Source organism: Drosophila persimilis, unplaced genomic scaffold, assembly GCF_003286085.1.
Source record: "Drosophila persimilis strain 14011-0111.01,24,50 unplaced genomic scaffold, DperRS2 tig00000431-arrow-pilon, whole genome shotgun sequence".
NCBI classification, from domain to species: Eukaryota; Metazoa; Arthropoda; class Insecta; order Diptera; family Drosophilidae; genus Drosophila; species Drosophila persimilis.
Window position 1 is genome coordinate 3,171,111 of NW_020825312.1, and position 27,809 is coordinate 3,198,919.

Consider the following 27,809-nt stretch of genomic DNA (forward strand, 5'->3'; position numbering starts at 1 on the left):
AATATACTGACGAAATCAAGTTCTATTTTAAATATTGCTGGTTTTTGATCTTCCGTCGAATATTACTAGCTAGATAGATCTTTCAGCCGTGCCCACGTAATTTTATCCAATCAATGAATCAATGTTTTACCTTACTGGACCAATTTAAATAATTGCTTTTATTGGATTTCTATATAACGTTGAAAAGGAAATTTAATAGATTGATGAAATTGACAAAATATACCATTATATACCGATATACCGTAAATATACCGTCGGGTGGATTTTGACCTAAAAAAATACTGAAGCGTATTAAAAATACCGTGAACGGTCACTCTGCTTAACATGGGATCCCGCGCAAGCTTGCCGTTACTTAAGTTAATTTCGATCGCTCAAACGAAACGGTTATTCGCCTTGGGATTCGGTAAAGTCGCTGGTACAGCAGAAAAATACGAGCAGATAATAAACAAAGTGCATGTGCAGCAGTGCACTCGGTATTTGCTCGATTTTTAGAATACTCGGTGTTTTTATTTTTTTTTGGTTTTTGTTGTGCCAGTACTCTCGTTGGGTGCTGCGTTTAGAGCTTGGTATTACCTGAATTTTTGGGTTGGCTCTTTGGCGGCTGCGCGGCCTCAAGTTCTGTGCGCAGTCGTAGCAGTCGGCACGGTTGCATTTTCAATAAACGCGTTTGCTATTGGCACGCCGCGTGGGCGCCATGTGCATGTGCATGTCTATGCAGGTCCGCGTCCGTGTCGGTGCCGCCTCGTGTGTGCATTAGCTAATGTGTTTGTATTGCTAATTAAACAACAACCACAACCACACAGAAGCAGTAGCTGCAGCAGCGAGCAGTAGCATCAGCATCAGCGGCAGCAGAAGCACAAGCAAGACCAACTGCATCGCAAAAGCAAAAGCAAAAACAAAAGCAACAGCAAAAGCAAAAGCAGCAGCAACTAGAAACGATAACTCTGACAAAAGCGAAACAAAGTGCCAGATTGAGGCGATAACCGAAAACCATTTTTCATTCACAAATTGGATCAGCGCAACATCCAGAACAGGTGTTTGGCAGCAGGTTTCCCAATCAACTTCATTTCCCATGGTAAGTGTTCCCCTCGCTCAACGATATCTTGAGCCCGTAGTTGTTATCAGGTGTCCACTGTCCGCTGTCCACTATCCACTGACCACCGTGTCCATCCGTCCATCCGTCCGTCCGTCCACCGACCTATTAAGCACTTTTGTTTCCCTATTAGCGGCGATCAGCCTCGAACAGCTGAGACAATATTTATCAGCTATCGAGGCACTGGGCTTTCCAGGGGGAAAGCGATCAAAACAAAACTAGATCAATTACGCGCTACAATAGCGCCCTGATAAGCGCCGTAGCGCCCTCCCCAAGACGTTCCAAAGGCGGCAGTCCGAGCAGGCTATAGAAAATGGTTGTTATAAATTGAGACCAAACTAAATTGAGTGGCAAAAGAGTGACAAATCATTTCTGAACCATTTCCTTTACACATTATAAATATTTCTAATTCTAATTTCTAATACTAGCGCTCTAGAAGTGCATATCTACTTTTCCATAAGCAAAGCTTACGTACAAATATCGCACTTTTACTGCGAAAAACCAACGTAATCGCAAGACAAATAAACAATTAATTATCGCCAACATCTGGAGTCGCCCCAGCAAGGTCCATGGCTTATCTGTGAATGCCTGAGATCTGTAAATCATAAAATGTGTTCAGGCTTGCCAATTCCAGACGGGTTCCATTCCTATTCAATGCCCACCTCACACCCCAGAGGCTCAGAGCTAGAAGCCACATATTTCAGATCTTTGCCGATACAAATTCGATTCGCATTTTTTATAAGATTCGAGATCGAGACCGAGACCGAGACCGAGAACAAGTGGGGCGGCTACCGCTACCTGCCTGGCCGATTCCGAGAAGTGCTTCTTATGCTCATGATATGCCCCAGCCCGGGTCCACCCCTCCGGGTCCCCGGGGCAAGAGAAATCTCCGCCAACTCCCCAGAGCGGCAGATCGAAGCGGCTTAATTCAAATTGATTTCGTTTTTCTTTTTGTTCTGACGTTTGTGCTTCTTTTTCTTTTTGTTCGCTTATTGGTTTTTTGGCAAACAATTTGAAGTGTCAATTTGTGTTTATAAAACTAAAATTATTTATCAAGCACAGGCCATCGCATGTGGGCAGCGCAAACAGTTAAAAGAAGAAATAATAAAAAGCAAGCGCACAGATCTCCCCCAGTCCCCAGTTCCCGGTCCCCGATCCCCAATCCCCAGGCCCCGTACGCGTAGATATACATCTCGCTAGCACTGTTGGCTGGTGGCTGTTGGCTGCAAAGTCAATTGCCAAATATGGCGGACTTGTTTGTGTGTGGTTTAATGTCACACTCATACACATACCTGCACACACACTCGTATCTATGCACCACTCATGGACGGAGGACGGTGGACGGTGGACGGTGGAGGATGGATGGAGGGAGATAAGTGTAACTCTCTGCTTGTCAATAGCTGGGCATTGAAAAAGGAAATACAACTACTTGTTTCACCAAAAACGCGGATAAATAGTCACCCAGCTCGCGCAGCCTTTCGTTTGTGTCTTTCCATAAATATTGAAATTTGCATGCGTCCAAATAAATTTATTTTCTAATTGTTATCTAAGCTGGACGCCCTACAAGGCGCTCGGCCCAATCATGGGATGAGTGCGCAGGGCCCAGACCCAGCGGAGATCACAACAAAAGAGCCGAAGCCGCGTCAGCCTTAGCTGGAAGCCCATTCTGACTAAGCGGGCAGAGCAGAGCGTCTGGCCGATATCCCACAATATCTTCAATAGAATGCACGTATGACTAAACCATTACGAATGGGGTTTCTTCGGGATTAGGCATCGAAACCCGCTCAAAACTCGGCACACAGTACGACTCACATGGTCCTGAGACTAGAGGCAACTCCGTGCCTCTTCCTGGACAAGCATGTGATCTGATTTCTACGTTTTTTGAATGTTCCACTCCATTCCGTAGGGCACCTTCCACTTCCACTTCCACCTTATGCAATGCTGCCTTTTTCAATCATTTGACGTCAACAAGCCAAATCGAGAATACTAATAAAGATCGCGGCTCCCTCGCGTAATACGCTGGCACAACCTACGACTGGAACGACAGCGTCTTAGCATTGGCGGGACAGCTGCTGCTGCTGTTGCCGAGCAGCCAACACCGATGCAGTGGCTCAACCTGGGCCAGCCGCTTATTTAATATGCAAATGAGCGCATAAAGCCAATTCATTGCAGGGAGCCAAAGGGAGCGTGGAGCGTGGAGGAGGGTGGAGTCGAGAGTCGAGAGCCGAGAGCCGAGATATTTGTTAAACAATAAATAAATGGCAAAACGTATCTCTACTTGCTATCTGTGTGCGAGAATAATTACTATTCAGCAGCTGACGGGAGGATGCGCAGCCGCAGCCGCAGCCGCAGCCGTCAGTTTTTTGTTTTGTTTCTTGATTTCATATTCAGTTCTTTGGGCCAACCCACGCCCACGCCAGCACAAATGATTTGATGTGGAAATAGGCGATAATTATGCGAGCACAGCGCGGCGTATGAGTAATTTTTCGCTTGCAATTAGAAGCAGGCGCCGACGTCGACGTGCTGAAATGTTCAAATTGCAAGAATTAATCGCGAAGAAAAAACACAAACCTGCAGCGCAAAAAAGCAACCAACAGAACCGCAAAGAGCAACAACAAATGCGGCCAGCAAAGCAGCAAGCAGCAAGAACAAACACAAATCAAGAAACGAAGGTTGGGCACGTGGGTCGAATCACTTGATACCCTAGACAGCGCTATGCATACCCTACACGTGGCTACGACGAGGGCAATCCGTGATGCCATCTACAAGAGTTATCATACGCTTTTTGTCTGCCAGAAAATCAAACAGACTAACAAATGGTGATGCCCGTACCTTCTATACTTTGGGGTTCCCTCTTGGAGCATCTTGCCCCGCTTAGTGCGTGGCAAACATCTGCTCAAAATCATAATGCCCTCCGCCATACGGGCATCAAACGAAAAACGACCAAGAAAAGAATCCAAGCAACTTGACAATTGCTGTGTGGGCGGCAGTATTGTTGCTATTGTGGGCCCACGTTTAAAATTAATAATAAAGTACACCGTACAACATCATCAGCAGCAACAACAGCAGCAACAACAACAACGAAAGAGTTGGGTATTGAAAAAGTGCTGGCAGAACCTGCGCCAAGAATTCGGATGGAGCTGGGAGCTGGGAGATGGGCGATGGGCGATGGGACCTGCTTCTACAGAACAAATAAAACTTAAATATGTAATAACTTTTAAAGAGCATAAATTACGGGAGGAGGAGGCGGCAGCTGGGGGACAGAGGCAAGGGCGGAGGCGGAGGCGGCTACTCCGGTTAATGCGCTCATCAAATAGCCATAAATCAGCTCATTTAAATTTTCTGAAGCGCGCCAACTACCAGGCGGACCGAGGCATCGGGGAGTCGTTGGGGGAGGTGCAGAGGGGCTGGGAGGCTGTAGGCCGGGAACCCTGCAGACCTTCTAGAAGCTCAGTTTTCGCCCAACCATTTGGCACTCCAAATTTGGAAGAAGAAAAAGAAATCGCCACAAAGCGAAATTTGCGTGCCACTGTGAGGCAGTTGTGGCTGTTGTGGCAGTGGTGGCAGCGGTGCTCCCTATATGGAAGTTCTCTCGCCTGTCCGTTCAAAAGGAAATAAGAAATCAAAGCAAATGCCTAGTCGCCAGTCGTCGCCACTCGACTTCTTCTTAGTGCTGACCCATCCGAAAGGCAACCCACACAAGGCGCCCAAACACACATAAATTACCCGAACAAAGGCGGATAGGAAATAGCCAACAAAGTCCAAGTTGGCCAGAAGCAGCAGCAGCCTCTGTCTCTGTCTCTGCCTCTGTCCATCTCCGATCGCAGTTGTTGTTATGTCCATTTAAGCCTTGCCAATTTTGGCAACTTGTCGACCACTCGGCGCTTCAGCCTCCGCCACAGCCTGACTCTGACTCTGAGGCTGACTCTGAGGCTGAGTCTCTGGCTTGATCGACGAGCGATGGATGGCAGACCGCCCATACCATTTGTTTCCCATATTAATTTATCATTTATAAACGATTATTGTTATATAAATTAAATTGCGCGCCCAAAACAAATTCAACTAATAATAGGAAGCGTTTTTCACGCTTCGAAACGCTAAGCCATCGTTTGCCCCATCGTTTGCCCCATCGCTGGGAACTGTGTAATTATTGACTTTGTCTGTATCTTGTGGGGCCTTGTGGGGCTTTGTGGAGAGCCGACACAGAACAGATATGCGCAGATATGCTTGGGATATGGGCCGAGCAAACAGTTTTGCACTTCCGCCCCGCCCCCAATTAGCTGTGGAGCCCAACTTTCTAGCCATCCATCCATTAGGCCATTGGCCATTAGCCAGGCTTGCCAATTTCTAGGGCATCTTTGGCCATATTCGGCGGAGCCGTGGACTCGATTGCCTTGGCCCGCCTTGCGGGCAGCAGCAGGTGAAATTTCTCATACGCCCGCCTCGTCTTTTGCATAATTTATCCATAACCAAAGCCGATCTCGGAAATTTGCATTCTTCGCGGCCCCGCGACAGCGCAGATTCATAAAATAAAAAGACAAATAATGCGTCAACAAAGTGTCGAGCGAGCGAACACCGAAGGCATCGAAGGCACCGAAGGTTGAGCAAACAGCAATCGAGCGGGGAGACAGAAATTCATTATTAAATGTTATTACCTCCCCACCTACCTCCCCACCTCCCCACCTACCTCCCGCATAAGCAAACAAATCACATTTATGGAGAGCGAGAGAGCGAGTGAGAACTCGTCATGGAGCTGGTTGGTGGGAGACCCGGGACTCCGGGATTATCATTTGGGGAAGTGTTCAGATCAGCCCATGTTTAATCGTCAATTATCGGCTGTTATTCGTGCTATTTGCTCCACAAGTTACATAACAGAACCCACCCAGCCCGCCCCCTGGCAGAACGATGGGCCATCTATTGAATGGCCAATTAGCGAGGGTCTACCCCTACCCCTATCCCTGCTACCCCCTGCTATGCTCTGTGCCTGGAATGGCTAATTCTGAAGTTTTATTGTGCACAAACTGGTGGATATTTGGTATTCGCTTGATTCGCTGAAGAAGGAGTCGCCCCTGGCATGTCTGAGATCTCCTCTCAAGGTCGCCTGAGATTCTTGGAAGATCGCAGCTAACTCGACTTCCCCTGCATTTATTAAATTTTCGGTTAATTTATGAGCAGCAGCAGAAGCAGCGGATTGAAAGCGGATTGAAAGCGGAAATTCTCAGCTAATCGGCGGCATAAGTTAGAGCAACTTGTTTACAGAGTAACCCCCTCTCCCCCCTCTCTACCTCTCTCTCTCTGAATCTCTAGTGCGGGGGATGGGAGTGGTGCGTCAAGTGCTGCCCTGGGGACCGGACCGATTTGTGGTGCTTTACGAGCAAAGTGTTTGCGACGGCGCCTTTGGGTTTTGTTTGTCTGATCTGCGGTCGCCGTTGCCGCTTTTGTTGCCGTTTCTGTTGCGGTTTCTGGGGCCGCCTCGAAATTCTATTAAGGCCCAAAATCTGTTATTGATTTGCATCTACGGGTATTCGCAGGCGAGCAGCTCTTGAGTTTGGCATTTGCGGGAACTCGTTTCACCTACATTGTTTTCGTTTCCGCAGCTGCGTGTGCGGCTGGAGTATCTGTGTATCTTTGTATCTTTGTATCTTTGTATCTGTGGCTGCGGCTGTTCTGAGTGAATTTTTGCGTGCGCCACATGGCGGTAAACAGCCCATGGGTCCAAGGTACAGCTGCAGAGCCCCAATTTGAACTTTGGCCACCGCCAGTGGGGCCAAAGCTCTGACAGATTTCCGTTGGGCCCATCAAAAAGCCGCCGAACCCCATTACCGATCCATCGATCAAAGCGATTGTCGCCAAATGGGGCGTACCTTGGACCCTGAAGCTGCCCCTGCCTCTGTTTATGACCACAGGCACACCCCCTCCCCCTGTAACGGGAATTACAATAATTTATGCGGCTGCCCTGATCGAGTTACACAAAATTGAAGCCATAACTCAAGCATACACCCGGCCCATAAGGCTCTCTCGGCTCGGCAAAGTGCGTAAACTGTGTTTCTGCTGCTGTTTCTGTCGCTGCTCGGCCATAAATCGCCGGGTGGCAGACAGACGAAGGCAGAATGGCAAAGCCAATGCCATTCCGTTCCGTGGCGAGAGGTGATCGTGCGTGCCTGGGATAACTCTTTCGACGGGGGGGGTCACTGGGCATGGAGAAAAAGCCTCTCCAAAGTCGGAATACAAGAATAGCAGTGGAGTGTCTCCTGGGTTTCGACTCCCCAATGGCACAATAATGACGAACGATAGACGATGGAGTACCCGTGTGGAATTTATAGGTCACCATGCCCATTTACAGGCGGGGTGAAGCCACAGCTGACGCTTGTCCAGTTGCAATGCCCGGCACGTACGCGGATATCCGTGCCCAATCTCAATCCCAGTTCCCAGTTCCCAGCTCCCATACCCATGACCATATCGATAGTCTCCCCCAAAAGTAATTAAACACGCTGAATGGGCGTGCAATGGCTCTGGCTCTGTCTCTGGCTCTGGCTCTGTGCTCTTGGCATGGAGTGTGGGGGAAGACCCTAGCCCGAGGGCAACTCAGTTTAACGTTTAACGGCGCCTATCAGCGGAGCCATCGATCGTATGTGCTTTGTCAAATTGAAATTATGCACAGCTGATCCTCCAGACAGACAGACAGATGGAGAGAGAGAGAGAGATCTCTCGATTATGTAATTGGAAATGCGCCATTGGATCGGATTGGATGGGATTGGAGCAGAGTGCTGGGGGGAAGGAGGCCAGGGAATTGGGAGCGCAGTCGTCAGACGTCAAGCGAATATGCTGACAATTGCAGACAGCTAATAACTTGGACGAGCACCGAGCACCGAGCGATGGGCGATGAGAAATGGCCAAATTGCTGATCGCTGATCGTCGATCGACGATCGTCGCTCTCCCGGAGACATGCAAACACTTCCTCGAGAGCCAAAGATCCCTGCTAGTCATGTAACAGCTTAAAAATAATTTGCTCAAATAAATCAAAGTCGTAAAATGCATGGAGCATGGGGCATGGATCGGCGGTGGCGACGATCGCTCTGCTGATGGGAGTTGAAGATCAGCGGGCCTCACCGCGCACCGCTCTCTGCCAATCGCACAAAATGTTGCAATGTTGTGGCTGAGGTTGCTATTGCTATCGCATAAAAGAATTTAATGAAATTTAATGAAAAGCTACACGATCGAAGACACGACTCCACACCGACCGCCCGACCGACCGACCGACCGATCATCCACAGTGCAGCGCACACAGTCCGGAGTCCGCTGCAGCCGTACTTTGTTGCAATTGCCTTTTGTCTGTGGCATGAATATGAATTTGTCTCTAGGACATTTTCGCAATTAATTGAATTATCGTCGGCGCTGCTGCTGTCGTCGTGAATGGCACAGGCAGATCCAGAGATCGATCGACGGATCGGCACCGATCGACCGACGGTGCGGCAATCAAATTTGAGTGTCCGTGCAATCTCTGAATCGGTGGCTCACTTGGCAGGTCGCTGCCTCGCCTTGCACCGCCTTGTACCGCCTTGCACCGCGTGTTGTGGCATTTTCGTGGCAACCTGCAAGAATATGGCATTAGCATTGCTCACCATCGATCGACGGGGTGTGGCAGCCACACAGACAGACAGAGAGAGAGAGAGAGAGAGAGAGAGAGAGTGGTGGGAGTAGAGGGCGACGCGACTGCGAATCACTTGCCACAACCACAATTCGCGCTAAGGCTAAAGCGACCCGACAAGCCATTAAAATCAGCCACGCTCCATTAGAGCCAGCGCCGACTGCGCTGTCAGCGTCATTTACGGCTAATTAAACAAATTACTGCATGTCTGTGTGTCTGTGTGTCTGTGTGGAGCGCAGGTTGCAAGTGGAGCCAACGGCGAATCGAGTTGCGCATACGCCGTGTGGCCCATGCCACGAATCCCACAATGAAATCTTAATTGTAAGACAATAGCCATCCGGATAGCCACATTTACTATTTATAAATAGCCCAAAGCGAGCGAAACGCCGCGAAGACAATGCAAAGAGTAGAGGCAATGCTGCAGGGCATCGGATTACAACTTGGCTACAAGTTCACGAGGCAACAGCGTCAGAATCCATCGAGTCGAATCCCCGATGCACTCACGGCAGATGCTTTCCAGTGGCAGGAACAGGAGCCTAAATCGAAGCGAGGTCTCGTGTTGAATGCCACAAACGAGCGGCACTGTACGCCCCAGATGCCTGCCTGCCTGCCTGGAGCTCTTTCTTCGGTCTGTGCCGCAACCCAACCCAACCCCAAAAGCCCAGCATTGACCAACTAATTCGCCAGTCACGTGGCGTGGCCTGTGCCACACAAGAAATGGGAGCAATCTGCGCTGGTTTTGTGTTTATTATTGCGAGTGCGAGTACGACTGCGAGTGCAATGTAGTTCAAGTTCGAGTTGGCGCTGCTGGGGACTCGGTTTGGGGGATTGTTGCGCAAGCGCATCGCAGCGTCTCTCCACCGAAAGGTAAAAGTAATGTTGATGCTGATGCCAGAGAGGCAGAGGGGCACAGAGGCTGGGGGGCAGGGAGGGAGATCTCGGCTAATGCCTGGGCTGGCCTCTAATCTCCGTCCGAGTCCGTCCGCGTCCGTCTGCCTGTCAGACTAGCGCTTTTCACGCTTGTCACTGGATACCTTTTTTCCCCCGGGCCAGCGCTTAATTTATGCATTTTTTATGGGCTTTGTTTGGCTTTGTTGTTCTAACGAGAAACAAGTGCAGCGGCAGCGGCGGCGGCAGCAAATGTTGAACTTACATAAATGGCAACTGGTTGCCTAGTTAGTTACCAAAATGGGCTAGTATGTGGCTCGTAGTGTACGTAGCTGTTGTCGGGACTGTGACGACGACTGAACTCCCTCGATGACTCACAGAGGCTTTCGTAGGCTTTCGTAGGCTTTCGTAGGCGACCCAATGACAAACCGATTCTCAAACATATACCCGCCGAATCCCACAAGCTAAATATAGTCGCCAGATACAGCGCATCGATAAGCATGTATGATGTACAGATACAGATAGAGATAGAGATACAGATACAGGTACAGGTACAAGCCATGCGGAAGTACGAGCACAAACAGAGCCAAGCAAATGTTTTCGAAGGACAAATATCTCTCAAACACCACGCAAAACTTGTGGCAAGAATCGCACCCACCAAAAGCTGCTCCCCAAAAAGCCAAGAAGCTGACTAATCACATAATCGTGGACACAGCCGAGAGTGGAGAGGAGCGGAGAGGAGAGGAGGGAATGCTGAATGAAGTGAGGAAAACAATTCGCGCTCCATGCTGCAGGAGCCCACACACAGAAATCCAAAACTGAAAACAGAAAAGCAAGAAAACAAGAAAACTTGAAATGCGGCAACTGAAACCACAAGTCAATGTCAACGCGGTGGCAGCTTCAGAGCAGAGCAGAGCAGCGCAGAGCAGAGCAGAGCGGCAGCATCTGTGCAGCAACTGTGGCCAACTCTATTCAAATGATTCACTTCTATGTAGGTTTCCGAGCCACAATTCAGTGCTGCCATCGCCATCGCCATCGCCTCACTTCTTTTGTGCGCTTTACGGCCATTGTCTGGGGTTTTGTGTCGATTTGAACTTTTGTATTTTGACAATTCAAAGTTAAGGTCAACAAGGGATTTGAAATGCTGCAGTGCCGTGCGGCGGCGGCGGCGGCGGCGTCGGCGGTGGCGGTGGCGGTGCATTGAACCTTTTGGCCAAAACCGATCTCAGCATAATTAGCGCTCATTGTGCGGCCCGTTTGTCGATTGTCGATTGGCCCTGAGTGTCGGCTCGCTTCGGAATCGGCATGCCAACAATTTTGGGGCACTCAAGTGGCCATTGACCGGTGTTAGGTGTTCGCTGTTCGGTGTTCGGTATTCGCTGTGTGGCACCTGTAAATGTGGCCCATGTTCGGGCTGTCATAAGTGCAAGAGCCTGAACATATTTATGCACTTTACCAGAATTTCCAGCCAGCACCTGGAACGCAGCACCCAGCACCCAGCACCCAGCTGCATGTGAACCTCGGTTCAGTCTCTAGAGCAATCCATGGCCGAGTGCGAGTCGCCGCCAATAAATAAAACTTTCGCTTTTCCATTGTGTAAATAAGCGTGAAAATCGCCCATTAGCGCCTCACATTTTATAGGCTTACCAACGCCCAGAGGCCCAGATTCCAGATACAGACTTCAACCTGTTCGGGTTTCACACTTCAGAGCGGAGCTTGCGCAAAATGTGGCCCTAAAACAATAGAAACTCTTCCAATGGAGCGGCTTTTGACACATTCGATGGGATGGGTTTTCCATGGGGTTCGGCGACTGTCATTGCCAGTTGAGACCATTTAACCCGCACGAACGCCTCTGTGACCATTCATAAATTCTCATCAATGGCACAGCACACACACAGAAATGGGGGAGTGGAGTTCCCCTCGGGTTCGGGTTGCCTGTCAAATGTCAACTAGCGCCACGCGGCGCCTCCAATGAGATCCAATAAAGCCAGAGTCACGGATAATCCCCTTTCCGAAAATGTTTGGGCATCGAGCAGCGGGTTCCATCCGAAAGAGTGGCACCCAGAGTGCATTCTATTTATGGGGCAAGTATTTTTAGTTGCAGTTGCCTGCAAATACAGTAGGCACTGCCTATGGGAGACTATTCTCTGGTAACTAGGGGCACCCCTCTCTCGTCTATGCAGTGTTCACTGTACTCCAAGTGGACTTCCGCTTTGGTTTAGGGAATTTCCAACATTCCCCCTCATCTGCCACTCATCCGATCATAAGAATCTAGTTTGGAGACCACAGCCCAGAGACCGGCTTGGTCTGTGTGGTTTTCCTATGGAACGGCGGCGGCCACTGTGGTCATCATCGAAATGCAAAACCTACGCATTATTATACCTTTTTTTTCCTGTTTTCGGTCCGTGGGCTGCATTTTATTTGTTTTCGTAGTCAAACGTTCTTTGTACCATACGAAAATCCACCGAAATACACAGAAATATGCGTAAATCGTTAAACTTATTTGCTTTGTTGGTGCTCTTGAATTTGGCCGACGCCCACGAAAGCCGATGCTGGCGATGCTGATGATGCGGCTGTCCAGCCGGCCAGCTGGTCCCACCAGAGGCTGGCTTTCTGGCTTACTGGCTGGCTAATTGACGAATCAAGTCAAGTAAGTGCAAATGAGGCGTACTCTGCCACGCCCTAATTGCTCAATTTGCACGGCCTGTGGCTGTCGCGACCTTCGGCAGCCGAAAATGTGCATTGAAGTATCCTTAAAGCAAAGTTATTGCATTGCCAAGTGAACGCTTCTACTCGTGAATGGGATGAGTGTCGCGACGAATCGCCGCGAATCGAGTGCAATCGAACATGGAGCACAGATGTAAAGGCTATAAAGTGCATCCCAGCCTCAAGTACGCGACATCTCAGCCTGAGTTTTGTATTTTTAGCCGAGTGCGAGTGCCGCATGGAGCTGTAAAGATGTTTTTACCGATTTTAGAAGTCATAAGGTCAATGCTGAGCGCCAGCCAAGCTCCAGCCAAGCTCCAGTCAAGCTCCAACCAATCTCCAAGATCGTGTTTTGATTGGAAGTCGAAGTCGTTGTCGTTGTCGTTGTCGACGTCGATGTTGTTTCTGTGGATGTTGCTGGCGTCGCCGTCTGTTGTCAAGTGTTATGACTCGCCTGTCCGCCCCCCTCCCGCTCCCCCTCGCCAGCCGTCTGGCTGCAACAAAGCCACTCTCTGTGCCCCATGCCCCACGAGTCGGTTCCCATGCCTCCCCAGACGGATTCACACAGCTTGTGGTGGCTGTTGTTGATAAGGCGGCTTATAAACAACTCAACAGCGAAGTGGAAATGGAAATGGGAATAGAAATGAAGTTTGTAGATTAAACAAGAATGAAGCGATCAAGATGACGTGGATAAATTATTGGATTAGCTCTGAGAGTGGCCCTCGCAGTGCTAATGCCCCCAATGATGGATCCAAGAGTCCCTTTCGCTGCCATGCCACACCAGCCGCCGCGTAATCTCGCTTTTATCAGTGGCATTTATTATTGAGTGCCAAACACTCAAGTCAATGGCTCTTTGTTGAATTTATTTGATATATTTTCGGTTGCTGTCTCCACATCTGAATGCAGCCATCAAAAGCCAATAAAAATTGATGAAAATTGTGCAGTCACAGCCGCAGATTAGGGCTGTGGACACACCCGCGCAAATCGCCGGCAGAAAACCCAGCAAGGTCTCGGTTTTGGGGAGCTTGTTACAGGTGGCACGACCTTGCCACAGATCTGCCAGCGCCGCGTGCTGCTGGTCTTCTCGAGCCTCCTCTTGGCCGTGTTGATTTTCGGAGCTCGAGATGTTTGTTCACGTCTCCGAGGGAGTGGACTCTCTCGAGTGCTGGTCCTACCAGGCGGGAGGCGGGAGCCGGCCTAGCCCACAAATATTTTATACAATGTATGCACTTTGCACAACATTTAATCACGTTTAGGCATTAGGCATTAGGCATACGCCCCGTGGGCCGTTGTTGAGAGACGCAAACATAATTTATACAACATTATTATAATGTCGCGAGACATTGAAAACTACAACAACAGCAACAGCGATCGAACATTGGGGCGACCACTGCCAGGGGGATCTGGCGAGGGAGCTGGAGAGGGGTATGTTGAGGTTGAGGTTGAGGGTGAGACAAACATTGAAAAGTTTTGAAATTCGTGAATTATTACTTGCACTTTAACATGGCTTCGAGCGGGGAGGCGATGACGACGAAAATCTCTGTGTGTTGCCACAATAGCGGCGCGCCGTCGAGCAATTTGTGGGCATGTGGTTGACATTTTATAGATGACAACAACGACAACGAGTCGCCAATCCAATCCACCACCTGTCGGCTCCGTACCAAGTGGGTCTCCCATATGAGAAACCATTTGCGCCTGTCAACGCCCCGCTTTTGTCTGGGCTCCACTCCAAAATGAATGGGTTCCAGCCAGAGCCAGAGCCAGAGCCAGAGCTAGGGCCCATTCTCCCCCCGAATGCTGGCGGGTTCATTAACATTTCCCAGTCCCAGTCCCAATCCCAGTCCCCCTTCCCACGGCAGGCCTATGTCTATCCATTCCACCTTGGACTTATGTCTCAATTTGGGCTGATCTTTCGGGCAGTGCTGCTGTGTTTTGCCCGATGGACTGGCCGGCCCGCCTAATGGAACCAGTTTACCGATAAGCATTTAATTTATCGTCCTATCGCCAGCGAGAGCCCCGCCGGCTGGCTCGGCCGTGGCGCGGGTGTTGTCCAGAGCGGATTCGGACCACAAGGCTGTGGCGGATAGGCCATCGAAGGGGAGTGATTGGCGTAGAAGATGTGACAGATTTCAAGCAACTTCCACATGAATATAGTATAGTATATCCCCAAAATCAGGATAGATCTATAGTTTTTCGCACAGTGTACCGATAGATTGACCTTCATTCAAATCCGAATATGAAAGCCAGGCACAGAACATGACACAGAAATGCAAATGGTTCTGTGTTTTGATTGAGAACTTGTTTCTGTTCTGTTCTGTCCCGAAAGCATCCGCCAGCCGTCTCTCAGCTCCACTCCGGCACTCCCGCACCCCGGCACTTTGCGCGGAATTATCGGAAATATCATGCGAACAGACGACCGACAATATGGCATATCGCAAGGATGTCACATTCTGATGTCTCTCCATTAATTCGATGTCGGTTGATGTGATTTCATTAGCGCCGCATCGAAACGCTGCCTCACTCAGGGCTCTGCCTCTTACAAATCAGCGACCATATAGCTATACATATATCCACACAACAACAGCAACAGCAACAGCAACAATGGCAATAACATGAGCATTTAGCGCACACACAAATTATAATTTCAAATATCGCAAAGTGCCACTTCAGATCGGAGCTCTTGACAAAAATGCTGAGCATTTGATCGGCCTTTTTGTTGTATTTTAATGAAAATTTATATTTTAATATGCGAGAACCTAAACGACAGACTTTGTCGGCGACTTAGACACGGACTAATCGAAAGTATTGAGTGTTTTGAGTGTAAGCAAATTAACGAGATCATTTGCTGGCATTTGCTGGTAATTGAGATGCCGATGCCGATGCCGATCTAGAAGGCGGAACCATAGCCAAAGGTTGCCTTTGATCGTGCCTCCATTGACCGTCGTTGGCAAATCCGAAAATCCAAACAACTATGAAATCTGTGACGCCCCCCGGTCCCCGGGCACCGGGCCGCTGCCTAAGCCAAATCAATTTATGACACTTTTGGCCCGAGGGCCAAGGGAGCCGATCGTAAATTAATTAAAACTCTATGCAGGGGACGGGGGCAGACCATTGAAGGGCTGGGCAATGCAATCAGAGCTGGGCTTTCATCATCTAACTCTGTTTTCCCCCTCCATTTGCCTCTTACAGATTCAGGGCACGAGGAGCGTTCGGCATGACGTGAACTGCTCAGATATTCCAGGCAAGAACAGAACGAACCCTTTGCCACTAGCCGCCGCCCCATCGAACCGATTCGAGTGCCATTGAATACCGTCCGAGCGGGACGTGATCAGATCAGTGAAGAGTAGAGCAGAGCAGAAAGAACCCACCTCCAACATGGACTCACGCATCGGCCTGGACTACATTGTCGAGAATCGTGACTACATTGCCAAGCTGGGCGCTGCCCTGGACACGCAGAATGCAACGGTCAAGAAGCAGGTCTTCGAGCTGCTCTCCGCGCTGTGCGCCTACAGCGCCGAGGGCTATGCGCGTGCCATCGAAACGCTGGAGTTTTACAAGGTAAGTGCACCCCAAAGCACACAGGATTCCAGGGGATTCCACTCACCTCCACCCTCTCCACCCTGCAGAATCTCAAGAAGCAACGGTACCGCTTCAAGATCGTCATCAACGAACTGGAGCTGGCGAGTGCCTCCTCAGCGCCACCGCTAGACTACCAGGCCGCCCTGCTGGCCTTCATCAACTGTGTCATCATCTCCGCCGCCACCCTGCAGGATCGCATACGCATCCGCAACGAATTTATAGGTGAGTGCGATGCCCCTCCGTCCACGTCTCCGTCTCCATCTTCGTCTTCGTCTTCGTCTTGGATTTCATTGAATCGAATTGATTAATGGGATCCAGTGGCCTTGACCGCCTGTGCCGTGTGTCACACAGTCCCAGCCCCACCAGCGACCCTCGGGGCAAGCCGTTGACTGCGGCTGGAGCCACTCTGGTGGATAATGATGGAGTCGCAAATGCCAAAGCGCCTTTGTCTCTTGGCGCAATGGCGATTCGCGTAACCTTAGCACGTGCCGTCGATTCAGAGGCGCGTCTCTAAGCCAATAATTACACTCCGAAGTCGTTTGAATTGGATCTTCGAAAATCGGGCATTGTTCGGGTGATCATATATTGGTAGATAGATACGATGTACTACATATCTACATGCTATATGCTCCTCTATGCACCGGGAAACGTGACACTTCGTTAGACGGCTTTCTGTTGGTTATTAATAGTCTATGGGGGACTATGGGCCTGCCCTCGTCGCTTCGAGAGAGTTTTAATATGCTTCGGACGTGCCACCACTGATTTGTCTCCGGTCCAGCCCCCCCCTGTGCGTGGCAGCCAGAACCGAAGGAGAGCACAATGCACAAATGTACTCGCACTCAAGATGCCTCCGACTGCTGACAAACAAGGGACTCATTTACATCCTGTCAGAGTCGCCCTGCTCTTGCCCTGGGCCCCTTGGCTGTTCAAAGTTCATGAACTGTCCCCCATCCCCCATCCGCCGTCCCCCCGCCCCCCAATACTTTGGCAGTCGTCAACCCGCCTCTGACTTTGATTGAGCGCGGTTGTGCGTGCGCAGTCGCAGTCGCTGTGCGCAGACGCAGCACCACCGAAACGTGGGGTGCTCTCGGGGCTGCACTGGCGGGCGATGGCTGGGCGGGGAACTGCCGTTTTATTGTTCTTAATTAAAATAAATTGAGCTGCGCTTTTTCAGCATTACAGGAATATAATAATAAAGCAGCGGAGTAGCAAGACAAATTCGAAATCTCAACGCGGCAGCCACAAAATGTAAGTCACGCACTCCACTCCCCTTCCCTTCTGTTTGGGGGGCGGCTCCACACCCACCGCCGCGGCCCAGTTCGATTCCTGCAGAGGGGACTCCGCGGCTCCGTCCGAATTCCTGAGCGACATATTTGACAAGCAACGGCCGCATTTTGTTTGGCAATGAAAATATGTATTCGGTTTCAAGGCTGTTGGCCCGACTCTGACTTTGTCTTCCACTCCGGGCCGATCTCTGTTCCCTCCTCATCTGCTGTGCTCTGCTGTGCTGTGCTTTATGTTTCTGTTTCCAGGAACGCCCCGCAAATATTTGCATTTTTCCTCAACTCGAATCTCTGGGGCCTGCTAATGCCACTTAAGTGCCCAATTATCGGAGTTCTATCTGTCGCTCTGACTGGGTCCGTATGCCCGATCCGATCTCCGGCCAGATAGCCATCATATCTGTATCTGTATCTGTATCTGCTGTATGTCATCTGTCAGGCCGCAGCCACAGCCGCCGGCAGTGGGGCTGGATTTATGCCCCATGATTTTCCACTTTGGCACGCAAAAGTTTTCCCATAGCCAGAGCCATAAATTTGTGCTGCTCAGCGGTTTCTCATTCATGGGCAAAATAAAATTGAATTTCAATTGATTTATAAATCATCAACAGATTTACAATATTGAGTGAAATATTCAAATCGTTTGCGAGAATTGGTTTCTGGGGCTGTGCAGGCCTGGCGTGTTATTAAACAATTAATTCTGGTCTTTGGGGCGTGCCCCATTCCCTGGGCTGGCCATAGGGCATGGGCTCTCGATCAGAATCCCCAGCCATCCCGCAGTCTAGTGGAGATCTCCACGGGTACGGGTACGGGTACGGGTACTTTTACTCACACAGCCACTCGCACACGCATTTTAATTGTGCGCCTTTTATGGATTTCAATTTCAAACAAATAAAACGACAGCCAGAGAGATCGTAAAATGAAATTATGAACGTCAAGGCGCCAAATAAGGCGGCCCAAAGGAGGGGGTCCACAGAGAGAGAGGGGCAGCGAGGGGGAGCGGGGCCTGAGGGACATAGCGACACAGAAGCGACAACGACTTTCACGAGCTTTTCGTAATTAAATTTTTTATTGTTATTAGTATTATTTATTATTTGTATTTACAACATGCGACAGACACATAGACATATCTCCAAGTGTGTGTGTGAATAAATTGATTGGTGAGTGCGCAAATAAAAGCAAAAAGGCGAAAAAACGAGCTTGACCGGAAGTGGCCCGGGATGCATTGGGCGGGCCTTGGCTGCCAATGGAAGACCTGATTCACGTAGAACAAAGCTTGCCTCTACCAAGTGGCAAATATAAGGCTTATATACAGGAGAATATATACATATGTATGTAGAAGATATGGACACTCCTTCCAGAAGTAAGGAAGTTCCGTACCTTCTTGGGATACAAAAAAATACCTACTCGAAAGCCTTTAGTTTGGTGAATGGTGGTCTGAATGGGACTTCACTTTCTCAAACATTTCCACGAAAGCCCTTCTTATTGAGCGCCAAAACAGTAAACGATCTGTATGATGAGACCCAAATGGAAGTGGATAGCTCTTGAAATGAAATTTACCCACCCTTAACTGCTAGGCTGCTCTGGGAGAGAGATAGGGGGAAATTGTTTCCTTTATTCCAGCTACAATACTGATCCGATCTAAGATCTTTATTTGTGATTCTGTTTAAGCGGTATTCTTTTAGCTTAATAATTATAATTTGATAGATAAAACAGTGTATCTTGAAGATGGTATGAGAAAGTGATGGAGGAGAAGAGACACATTATATATATACTTCGTATTATTATATTATACTATATTTTACTATATTTTCCTGATTAACGAATTGAAAAAAGCTGTAAATTGTGATTTTGAACATCCCAATCCACGGAAAGTGATCTTCTCCCAGATGCCCAAACCTTAAACCCTTAAAAACTTTTAAATGCATAAAAATGTCCTTATTTTGTATCTTCTCGATTGACCCATTTCTGGTTTTTTTTCGGCTTTGCAGGTCTCAAAGTATTGCCGCTGCTCAACAACCTAAGGTGAGTGCTGAAGTGCAGAAATCATGAGGACGAGACATTGTGGGACACCCACAGGTGTCGCAGGGACGTCATTGGTATTCAGACTGGAGGGTGATGGGAAGACCCCTTCCCCGAGCTGGGTGAAACCCTGAAACACTCCCACAACACATACACTCGTCCACTCCACTCCACGCGGACAGTAACAAGCACCAGTCAAACGATTACGAGTATCACAAACAGTTTAACGATCGGCGTTTGCTTTTATGCCTTTCTGTTTCTGTTTTTGTCGAATCGGACGCACATTTCGATTTGCATGCGACGATCATCCCACAAGACAAGATCAAGGTACCAACGAGCATTCGCCCATTTTCACATGGCTATGCGAAAGCCCTCTACAGCCGAGGAGCAGTGGAGCACTGGAGCCGCGGAGGTGGCTCACTAATGATCGATGAAGACCCGCTTCGGACGCTTGTCAAACATCCATCAGCCATGGCGAAGATTGGCAGACGGACAAGCGAGGATGATCAGTGGTGGATCGGTGGATCGGTGGATCGGTGGATCGGCGGATCGGCTGGTCTTATGCAAATAATTTGCGCTGCTTTCGAGTCTGTCCAACCAATTAATTCAATATTTAATTAGTCAACAATAAATCAATTAGTTAGCTGCTGCTCTGCCTCTGCCTCGGCCTCTGCCTCTGCCGCCCCGGCACCCTTCGCAAAACGGGTTTATTTATGGGTGTCTCTGGTTGACAAATTTGTAGCTTGGCTTGGTCAGGGGGTGTTGGGGGGAAACTCACAAATTCAATTAAGTTTTTCAAATGCGAGTAGTAGTAGTTCTGGCCCAAAACTAAGCTAACAAGAGCCGGCGGAGCCCCCCCTTCCGGAGCTCCACCCCGTGGACCACATCTGCAGATTCCTTCGCTTGTCAGTCAGTCGCGAGCAGTCGACTAATTGATTGTCTTGGCGGGGCACTGGCGAAGGGGGGGCTGGGGGGCACGGGCACTCTTTCACTCCTCGAGTGGCTGAGGACCATTTGTATTGTGTGCCGCCTCCGGCTCCTATTGTTCGCCCATAAATGAAATGCGTAGTTTCTCGCGCTTTTTAATTTATTTCAAATTTCAGTTTTCAAATCGCTTTAAACGTTCCCATTGAGCCGAGAAGCGCTTTGATTTGGGGCCGCCTCTCTCAAGGGGGGGTAGGGGGTGGGGTGATGCCTCCATAAATAAACATAATTCTCGTTCATTTCGGGCCCTGGAAATTCATTGGCGTCTTGTCTTTGCGTAGCTTGGAAGCTGCCCAGATGCTCTAAGCGGCTTTTAATTGTTCTCCCCATAAAGAGGGGCTCTAATCGAGTCGAAGTCCGAAAAGGAGCTTAGTAAAACGAGAATGCTCGTACTCTTTCGTGTTGGGTTACCATCAAAATAAACCAAATTCGGAATTTCTGCTAAAAATAAACTCCCAAGATATCCAATTTCTCTTGGCCGTATTCTACAGGGTTCTATATAGCCACTTCAGAGCCAGTCAGCCCTTGGCTTGGCCCTAATCCGACTTTGAAACAGAGTTTCCAAGATTTCCCACCGCTTCCGAGCGGAACACTTTCGGTTCTCGGTTCTCGGTTCTCTCGGCTGCATGCAGGGTGCATTGAGGCTTCCGGTGTGAGTCTTGTAATTTGGCCGCCCAATTTCCTCAATCCCCAGACCACAGCCGGCCCCCGCCGCAGAGCCCCGAGCGCCCCGAGCGCCCGAGTCGATGAAAACTTCCGTGACTGCCCAAAATAGAAATCGCAGCAAAAGCAAATAGAGAGCAGCGTGCACGTGCCCGTGCCCGTGCAGCCGAGGGGCTGGATGTTGACGAAGTTGCTCGTCAAAATAAAGAGTCGCCTCTGCCCTTCCACGCGCCACTGGGAACTCCTGCGCGCGCAGCACGTGGCCGCGGCAAGAACAACATTCGGCAGAGACGGAGACGGAGACGGAGCCGGAGCCGGGGCGGGCAGCGGGCAGCGGGCAGAGGGAGCGGCTGCTGAGATTCGGTTGCGCTCTCTGTGTCGTTCCAGTCGTGCCAGGCAGTCGCGCGGTCCTGCCTCGTCCTCGTCCTCGTCATTGCCTTTCAGGCTTTTCTCCCGTTCAAACTGCAAAATCATTTCGAAAAGCAATTAAAAGTGCCAGTCAATTTATGGATATCAATTGTCAAGCCATAAAAGGAGCCATCTGAGCCGATCCGCCGCCGCCGCCGCCGCCACCGCTGCCGTCGCACAAGGACATAGAACAAGGACACCATTCAGTTGTCTCGCTATTTGGCGTTTGCCTAACGATTTTGCACATCGCAAATATGGTTAGGCCTGGCCCGGGCCATTGCCTATAGCCGATTGCCAAGGCTGCTGCTGCAACGTGGAGTCGTCACCATTGCAATCCCCCTCCCTGTCGTCGCCGTCGTCGTCGTCGTCGTCCTCCGCGTCCGTCTCGCCAGTGCCATCGCCCCTGCATCTGCAGCGACGGCTCACGTTCTGCGGCTCGCTGTCGCGGTACAGCTGCGGCGCCCTGCAACTGGTGCAGAACCTCAAGTGAGTGGATGGGAGTCGAGTGGTGGCTTCTTGGCAGCCTCCGGAGGTTACTCAATGTCAGCCAACTACTTGTGGACGGACACGAGTGCTTGCACCTGCCCCTACCCCTGCCCCCCACGACACTTGTCTGCCATAAATTGTGCACAGAATTCCGCATATTGTAAATGGGAAATCAATTAGTTCGCAGTCGGAATTGTCATCGGCAGGGGAAACAACTTACAGATTGATTAAATAATGAGCTGGATTTTACAGATATAGACAGACGGACGGACGGACAGACAGACAGACAAACAGACAGAGATTTTATTGAGCTTAACCCACTAATGACTGGTGTTTGAATTCCAATTTGGCCAATGGCATTGCAGGAAAGTCGCACAGAGTGTGGGCGATATCATCGTACAATTGGACGTGTTCGTGGAGCAGCAGGAATGCGACGAGGCCCAGAGCCTGCAGGCCCCCGACGGCATCAATCTGAGCTCGCACCTTGATGTCTTCTACGCGATACTGCGACAGGTGAGTGCAGGCCCAAGTGTCCAAATGGCTGCGCCCTTCTGCGCATTACGTATACGCAGAGTGTCCCCCGCACACAGAGCAATTTCGGCGCTATGCCAGGCTATATCGAGCGGGTGTTCAAGGGGGCCAGTTCAAGGGCGGCACCAGTTTATTTACTCTGTTTTTGCATTGGCCATTTGCCATTTGGCCCTTACAGGTGGCTGATACGCCTCAGGAAGGACCATTCCTCAGTATCCTGCAGCACCTGCTGCGCATCGACTCCAAGGAGCAGCTCAGCGACATCATCTGGGACACCACCGAGCGCCTGGTGCACCGGGCCACGCTGCTCGAGAGCCACGAGGATGCAGTGCGCCTGCTGCGCACGCCCAGCAGCCAGAAGTTCTCCTGCCAGAGCTGTCGCGGCAGCGATGCCAGCAGTCCCACCCGGAAGCCCTCACAGCCAGTGGTGGCCGCCAAACCACCACCCCCTCCGCCACCGCCGGCCCCAGGAAAAGGCAATGCCCTCGTCCCGCCGCCCCCTCCTCCACCAATGCTGAATGGCAGTGCTCTGCCTCCGCCGCCGCCTCCGCCCGCGATGCAGCTGTCCGCCCGCCCACGCACGCCGGACCCCAGCGGGACGGCGGGGCCGGGCGAGCCAAGTGCCGTAGCGGTGCTGCTGCCGCAGCAGGACACGCCGGCGCCCAAGTCCAAGATGAAGACCATCAACTGGGGCAAGATTCCGCACAACAAGGTGCTGGGCAAGCCGAACATCTGGAGCATCGTGGCCAGCAACCACCAGGACAGCCCCATGAAGGACATCGACTGGAACGAGATGGAGGGCCTCTTCTGCCTGCAGTCCACCAGTGCGCAGGGCTCGCCCAAGCTGGGGCGCGAGAGCAGCAATCCCTCATCGTCCTCCAATGGCTGCGACACCCTGGACCGCAAGTCCAAGAAGGAGTGCACGGAGATCACCCTGCTGGACGGCAAGCGGAGCCTGAACGTGAACATCTTCCTCAAGCAGTTCCGCACCAGCAACGACGACATCATCCAGCTGATACGGCAGGGCGTCCACGAGGAGATCGGGGCCGAGAGGCTGCGGGGCCTCCTCAAAATCATGCCCGAGGTGGACGAGCTGGACATGCTGAAGGGCTTCAATGGCGACAAGGCGCGTCTGGGCAACGCGGAGAAGTTTCTCCTGCGGCTGCTTGAGGTGCCAAAGTAAGTGTTCGTGGGGGTCCAGCATCCTGAATCTGATTTCATCCATCTGCTCCCACAGCTACAAACTGCGGATCGAGAGCATGCTGCTCAAGGAGGAGTTCGCCGCCAATGTGGCGTACCTGGAGCCCTGCATCAACGCCATGCTCTACGCTGGCGACGACCTGCTGAACAACAAGACCCTGCAGGAGGTCCTCTACATGGTCGTGGTGGCCGGCAACTTCCTCAACTCCGGCGGCTATGCGGGCAATGCCGCGGGCGTGAAACTCTCCTCCCTGCAGAAGCTCACCGACATCCGGGCCAACAAGCCAGGCATGAATCTCATCCACTTTGTGGCCCTGCAGGCGGAGAAACGCAACCCGGAGCTGTTGAAGTTCACCGGACAGCTAAGCACCCTGGAGAATGCCAGCAAGTAAGTGACGGACAGAGACACCGTATGGCGAAACATTTTTAATGGGATCCTTCCTTTCAGAACCACCTCTGAGCAGATCAACAACGAAATCAACACGCTCGATGGCCGCATCAGGCGGATCACGCGGCAGATCGAACAGCCCGCCACGGACACGGACATTAAGCAGCAGATGGCGGAATTCCTGCAGGCCGCCGAGTCGGAGCTGGCTGTGCTGCAGTCGGGCATGAAGCAGGTGGAGGCCATGCGGCTGAAGCTGGCCGAGTTCTTCTGCGACGATGCGGCCACCTTTCGACTGGAGGAGTGCTTCAAGATCTTCCAGAGTTTCTGTGATAAGTTCCGGCAGGCGGTCAAGGAGAACGAGAGGCGCCAGCAGCAGGAGCAGCAGGCGACGCTGCGCAGGAAGCAGCGCGAGGAGCAATTGGCCAGGAGAGCCAGGCAGAGTAAGTGTCCTCTTCCCTTCCTCTGGGAAACTGACTGACGAATATCATTCACGTTTCAGTGGGTCAGGCTGGGACGCCCGTGTCCGACTCGGAGCACTCGTTTCTGGGCGATGCCCTGTTTGATCCGCGCGCCAGCCCAGCGCTGAGCAGACGGCACCTGGGCTCCGGGGAGATCAGCAATGGTTTCATTCGCCTAGAGCCGGACGGCGCCTCGCCGGACATCACGCCCAACGGCAGCCTGAGGCGTCGCCGCAGTCGCGTCTTGGCCGAGGAAGATGACCTCATGGAGTTCTTGCGCAGCTCCACGGGACCCCACGACGGTCACATCAGTCGCGAGCGCAAGGCAGCCGCCTACGGCAGTCTGGACCGCTCCTGGGCCCGTCGCGCCCGTTCCGGCAGCTCCAGTCGCAAGCGTCCCGATCTGCTCAACATTGATTTTGGCCTAGACCGGGAGCGGGCCAGTTCGCCGGCTCCCCTGCTCCAACAGCAGCAGCAGCTGCCATCCCCGTTGGCCAGTGGTGCCGTCACGCCCACAACATCAGCCAACACGATTGGCCAGCCAGCGCAGGCAGTGCACGAGGATGCGAAACCGAGGTAAGTAACTCCAGAGGTGTACCCCCGGCGATAGACTCTCCACAAGAGTTGAGTGGAGGTCACGCCAAAACATAGACTTTGCATTATAGCATCTAAAAAAAGAGAGGGAATTTGTGAGCCGCGGCAAGGGAAGCGGATCTACTTTTGTACCCGGTAACTGCCGCATGCTCTCTCCCTCTCTTAGTCGCTCTCTCTCTGTGTTTGAGGGAAGAGCGATGGGAAAAGTGAAAGAACGCCAGTAGTTTATCTGTTTCCATTTTGGCTCTACTGGTTTTTATTCCCATATATCCGTCTCTCTCTCTTTCACTTCTCACATACACCAAGACCAGTCGAGTCGTTATATGGGGCTATATATTGGTTTAAATGGTTTTAGATTTTATTACTTTTTGAAGTACAAAAGCCCTGAAATATTTAATCGTGTAATTGTGTTCCATTTCAAGAATATCCCGTGAATGGCGCCAGAAGATCGAAACGTGGCTGCAGTCCAACGAAAACGACGAGAAACAGAACGAGGAGTACAAGCGCAAGCGTCGTCTGGTCAACGCCAATCGGCGGTCGCTCGAAAACGATACAGGTAAGTCCCTGCAGAGCAGCCACGTCCATAGATCCGTCGATACATCATCCACTATATCCATTACTCGCGCAGAAAACGAACGAAAACTGGACCCTTTGCCGGAGGAGAAGATCATGCCGACAACGACGCCAACGAACATGCCGACCACTAACCCAACTAACAGACAGGACCAGGAGTCCAAGTACCAGCGCGTCTACTCCGACTGGAAGCCATCGAAGACCCTGGAGCAGACGGATGTGGTGGGCCACCTTCAGGCCATAGCCGATGCCAGTAGCACGGCGGAGGCTGCACAGCACTCCAACACTGCCGAAGGACTCCGCCAGTACCGCCGGCAGCGATCGCAGGAGCAGAGCCCCGGAGTACTGCACTCGATTGCCGAGGAGGATCGCCGCAAGACGCTCATCCAGAAGCTGGGCGACCGTGACGGCAGACGACCCGCGGGCCTCGACCCGCAGCCGACTGAGGCGACCAAGAAGGCTGAGGACCAGCTGGCCCCCAAATCACCAAAGCCCAAGCAAGACGACACCTTTGCCAGTCTACTCAATCACCACAAGAGCCACAACGAGGTGCAGTGTGGGGCGGGCTCCTCCAAGGAGGTCGATGCCGACAACATCGAGACGCCGCCGGCGAGCCGTCGTGTGATAGCCACGCCCACGACCACAGTGGTGACGGTGAGCATGACGGACAAGCCCAAAGCTGTGCCCGAGGAGAAGATCAGCATTGTCGTGGGGGCTGCAGAGCACGATGCTCCCGGCCACTTTGACCGCCATGCACTGGGACGACGCACGCGTCGTTATAAGCGGCCTACGGACTATAGCAGTGGCAACGAGGAGCCCAAGCCTGAACTGAAACCGTCCACGGGCAAGCAGGAGGCACAGCAACCGGAAAAGGCCAAGCAGAAGGAGCGAACGATTACCAAACTGGAGAAAGTGGGGCGCCACATCAGCTCCATTAACCAGGAAGATGTCCGCGAGGCCATACGCAACCTAAAATCACCCACGGGAACGCCCGAGCGCCCCTGGAGTCCACCACGCGAGATTACGCCCACAAAGCTGAAGATCTCCGCCAGCGGACACCACGAGCTCAACGACGAGGGCTTCGAGGAGACGCAGAGCCTCGTCTCCGACACCCCCTCCCACGGCAAGGGCGAGAGCACCAACTCGTCGTGCAACGAGGCCAACGATGCCCCCAGCCGGACACGCCCGCTCCAGAAGCAGAAGCCCACCACGACCAGTATCACTCAGATGGGCAGCCGCCTGGCAGACCGACTGCAGGTGGCACGCCTCAGAGGCACCTCCACAGCCTCCTCCAGTGCGTCACAAGCTGCAACCAAGTCACAAAACCAAATGCCAGCCACCAGTGCTGGCCAGATCAAGCGCAGCATCTCCGCCAGTCGACCCATGCGCATGCCCAATGGCAATCCACTGCCCAGTGCCACGCCCATTCGCTCAGCATCCACGGTCCGACGATCGCCGCAGGAGCAGCAGGTCCTCTCCGGCGTGGAGCGCAGCAGCTCCCGCAACAGTCTGCGCTCCTCGCGGTCCTCCATCAACAGCGGAGCCTCCACCCAAACCGTGGTGAGACGCCTGCCAGCCGTCCAGCGAGCAGGAGCCACTGTCTCCGTGGACTCGTCCCCCAGCAAGCGGCCGCTGGCTGCTCAGAACACCCGCCCAACGCCAGGACGCGGGGTGCCAGCGAGCCGTAGCAGCAGCAGTGGCTCCAGTGTGGGACCCAGTGTCATTCTAGTGCGTAGCAAGGTCAGCGCCACCCCCAGGGCCACCACGGTCTCCATTAGCCCATCCCTGGGAGGCAGCACCAGTTTCAAGGAGAACCAATCGGGGGCTTCGGCCTCCCATCCCCAGTCCCTGTCGCAGTCCAGGATCAGTGCTGCCCGAAGCGCAATGCTCGTGAAGAACGTGTTGAACCAGCAGGCGGCCAAGACCAGTCCGCAGCAGCGCAGCTCGAGCACCAGTCGCTCTGTGAGCAGCTTCATGCGTCCCACGGCCAGCAGTGCCACCAAGAGGCAGAAATGAGCTGGTGATGGGTAGGGGGTCCATCGTCCAAGTTAACGTCCCAAACGCCATGACAAAGATAAGTTACAAAAGCAACCGCAAATGCATCTACTCTAAGCCGTCCAAGCGAACGACAACAAGCAACAATCTCGAATTTCCGGGCAGGATCCGTCCTGCACACACACACACACACACACACACACGCAAACAAAAGAACACACACTCGTTGCACGTCCGATAATTGTTACAGTTGCAAGCGATATTTTGAGATGTTATACAAAACTCTAGTGTCTACCCAATGATTCCCCCGCACATT

General features: G+C 51.8%; 1 protein-coding gene across 1 annotated transcript; it reads left to right on the forward strand.

Moving 5' to 3' along the window:
• Window positions 1-400: 400 nt before the first annotated feature.
• On the forward strand, window positions 401-27,752 carry LOC6595945 (FH2 domain-containing protein 1). The gene is made up of 11 exons (XM_026989956.1): window positions 401-1,075; window positions 15,525-15,893; window positions 15,962-16,136; window positions 19,183-19,216; window positions 22,120-22,267; window positions 22,464-23,464; window positions 23,523-23,873; window positions 23,934-24,313; window positions 24,373-24,907; window positions 25,348-25,481; window positions 25,554-27,752. The coding sequence occupies exons 2-11, from the start codon at window positions 15,711-15,713 to the stop codon at window positions 27,512-27,514; spliced, it is 4,902 nt and encodes a 1,633-aa protein (XP_026845757.1). The 5' UTR covers window positions 401-1,075; window positions 15,525-15,710; the 3' UTR covers window positions 27,515-27,752.
• The last annotated feature ends 57 nt before the right edge of the window (window positions 27,753-27,809 follow it).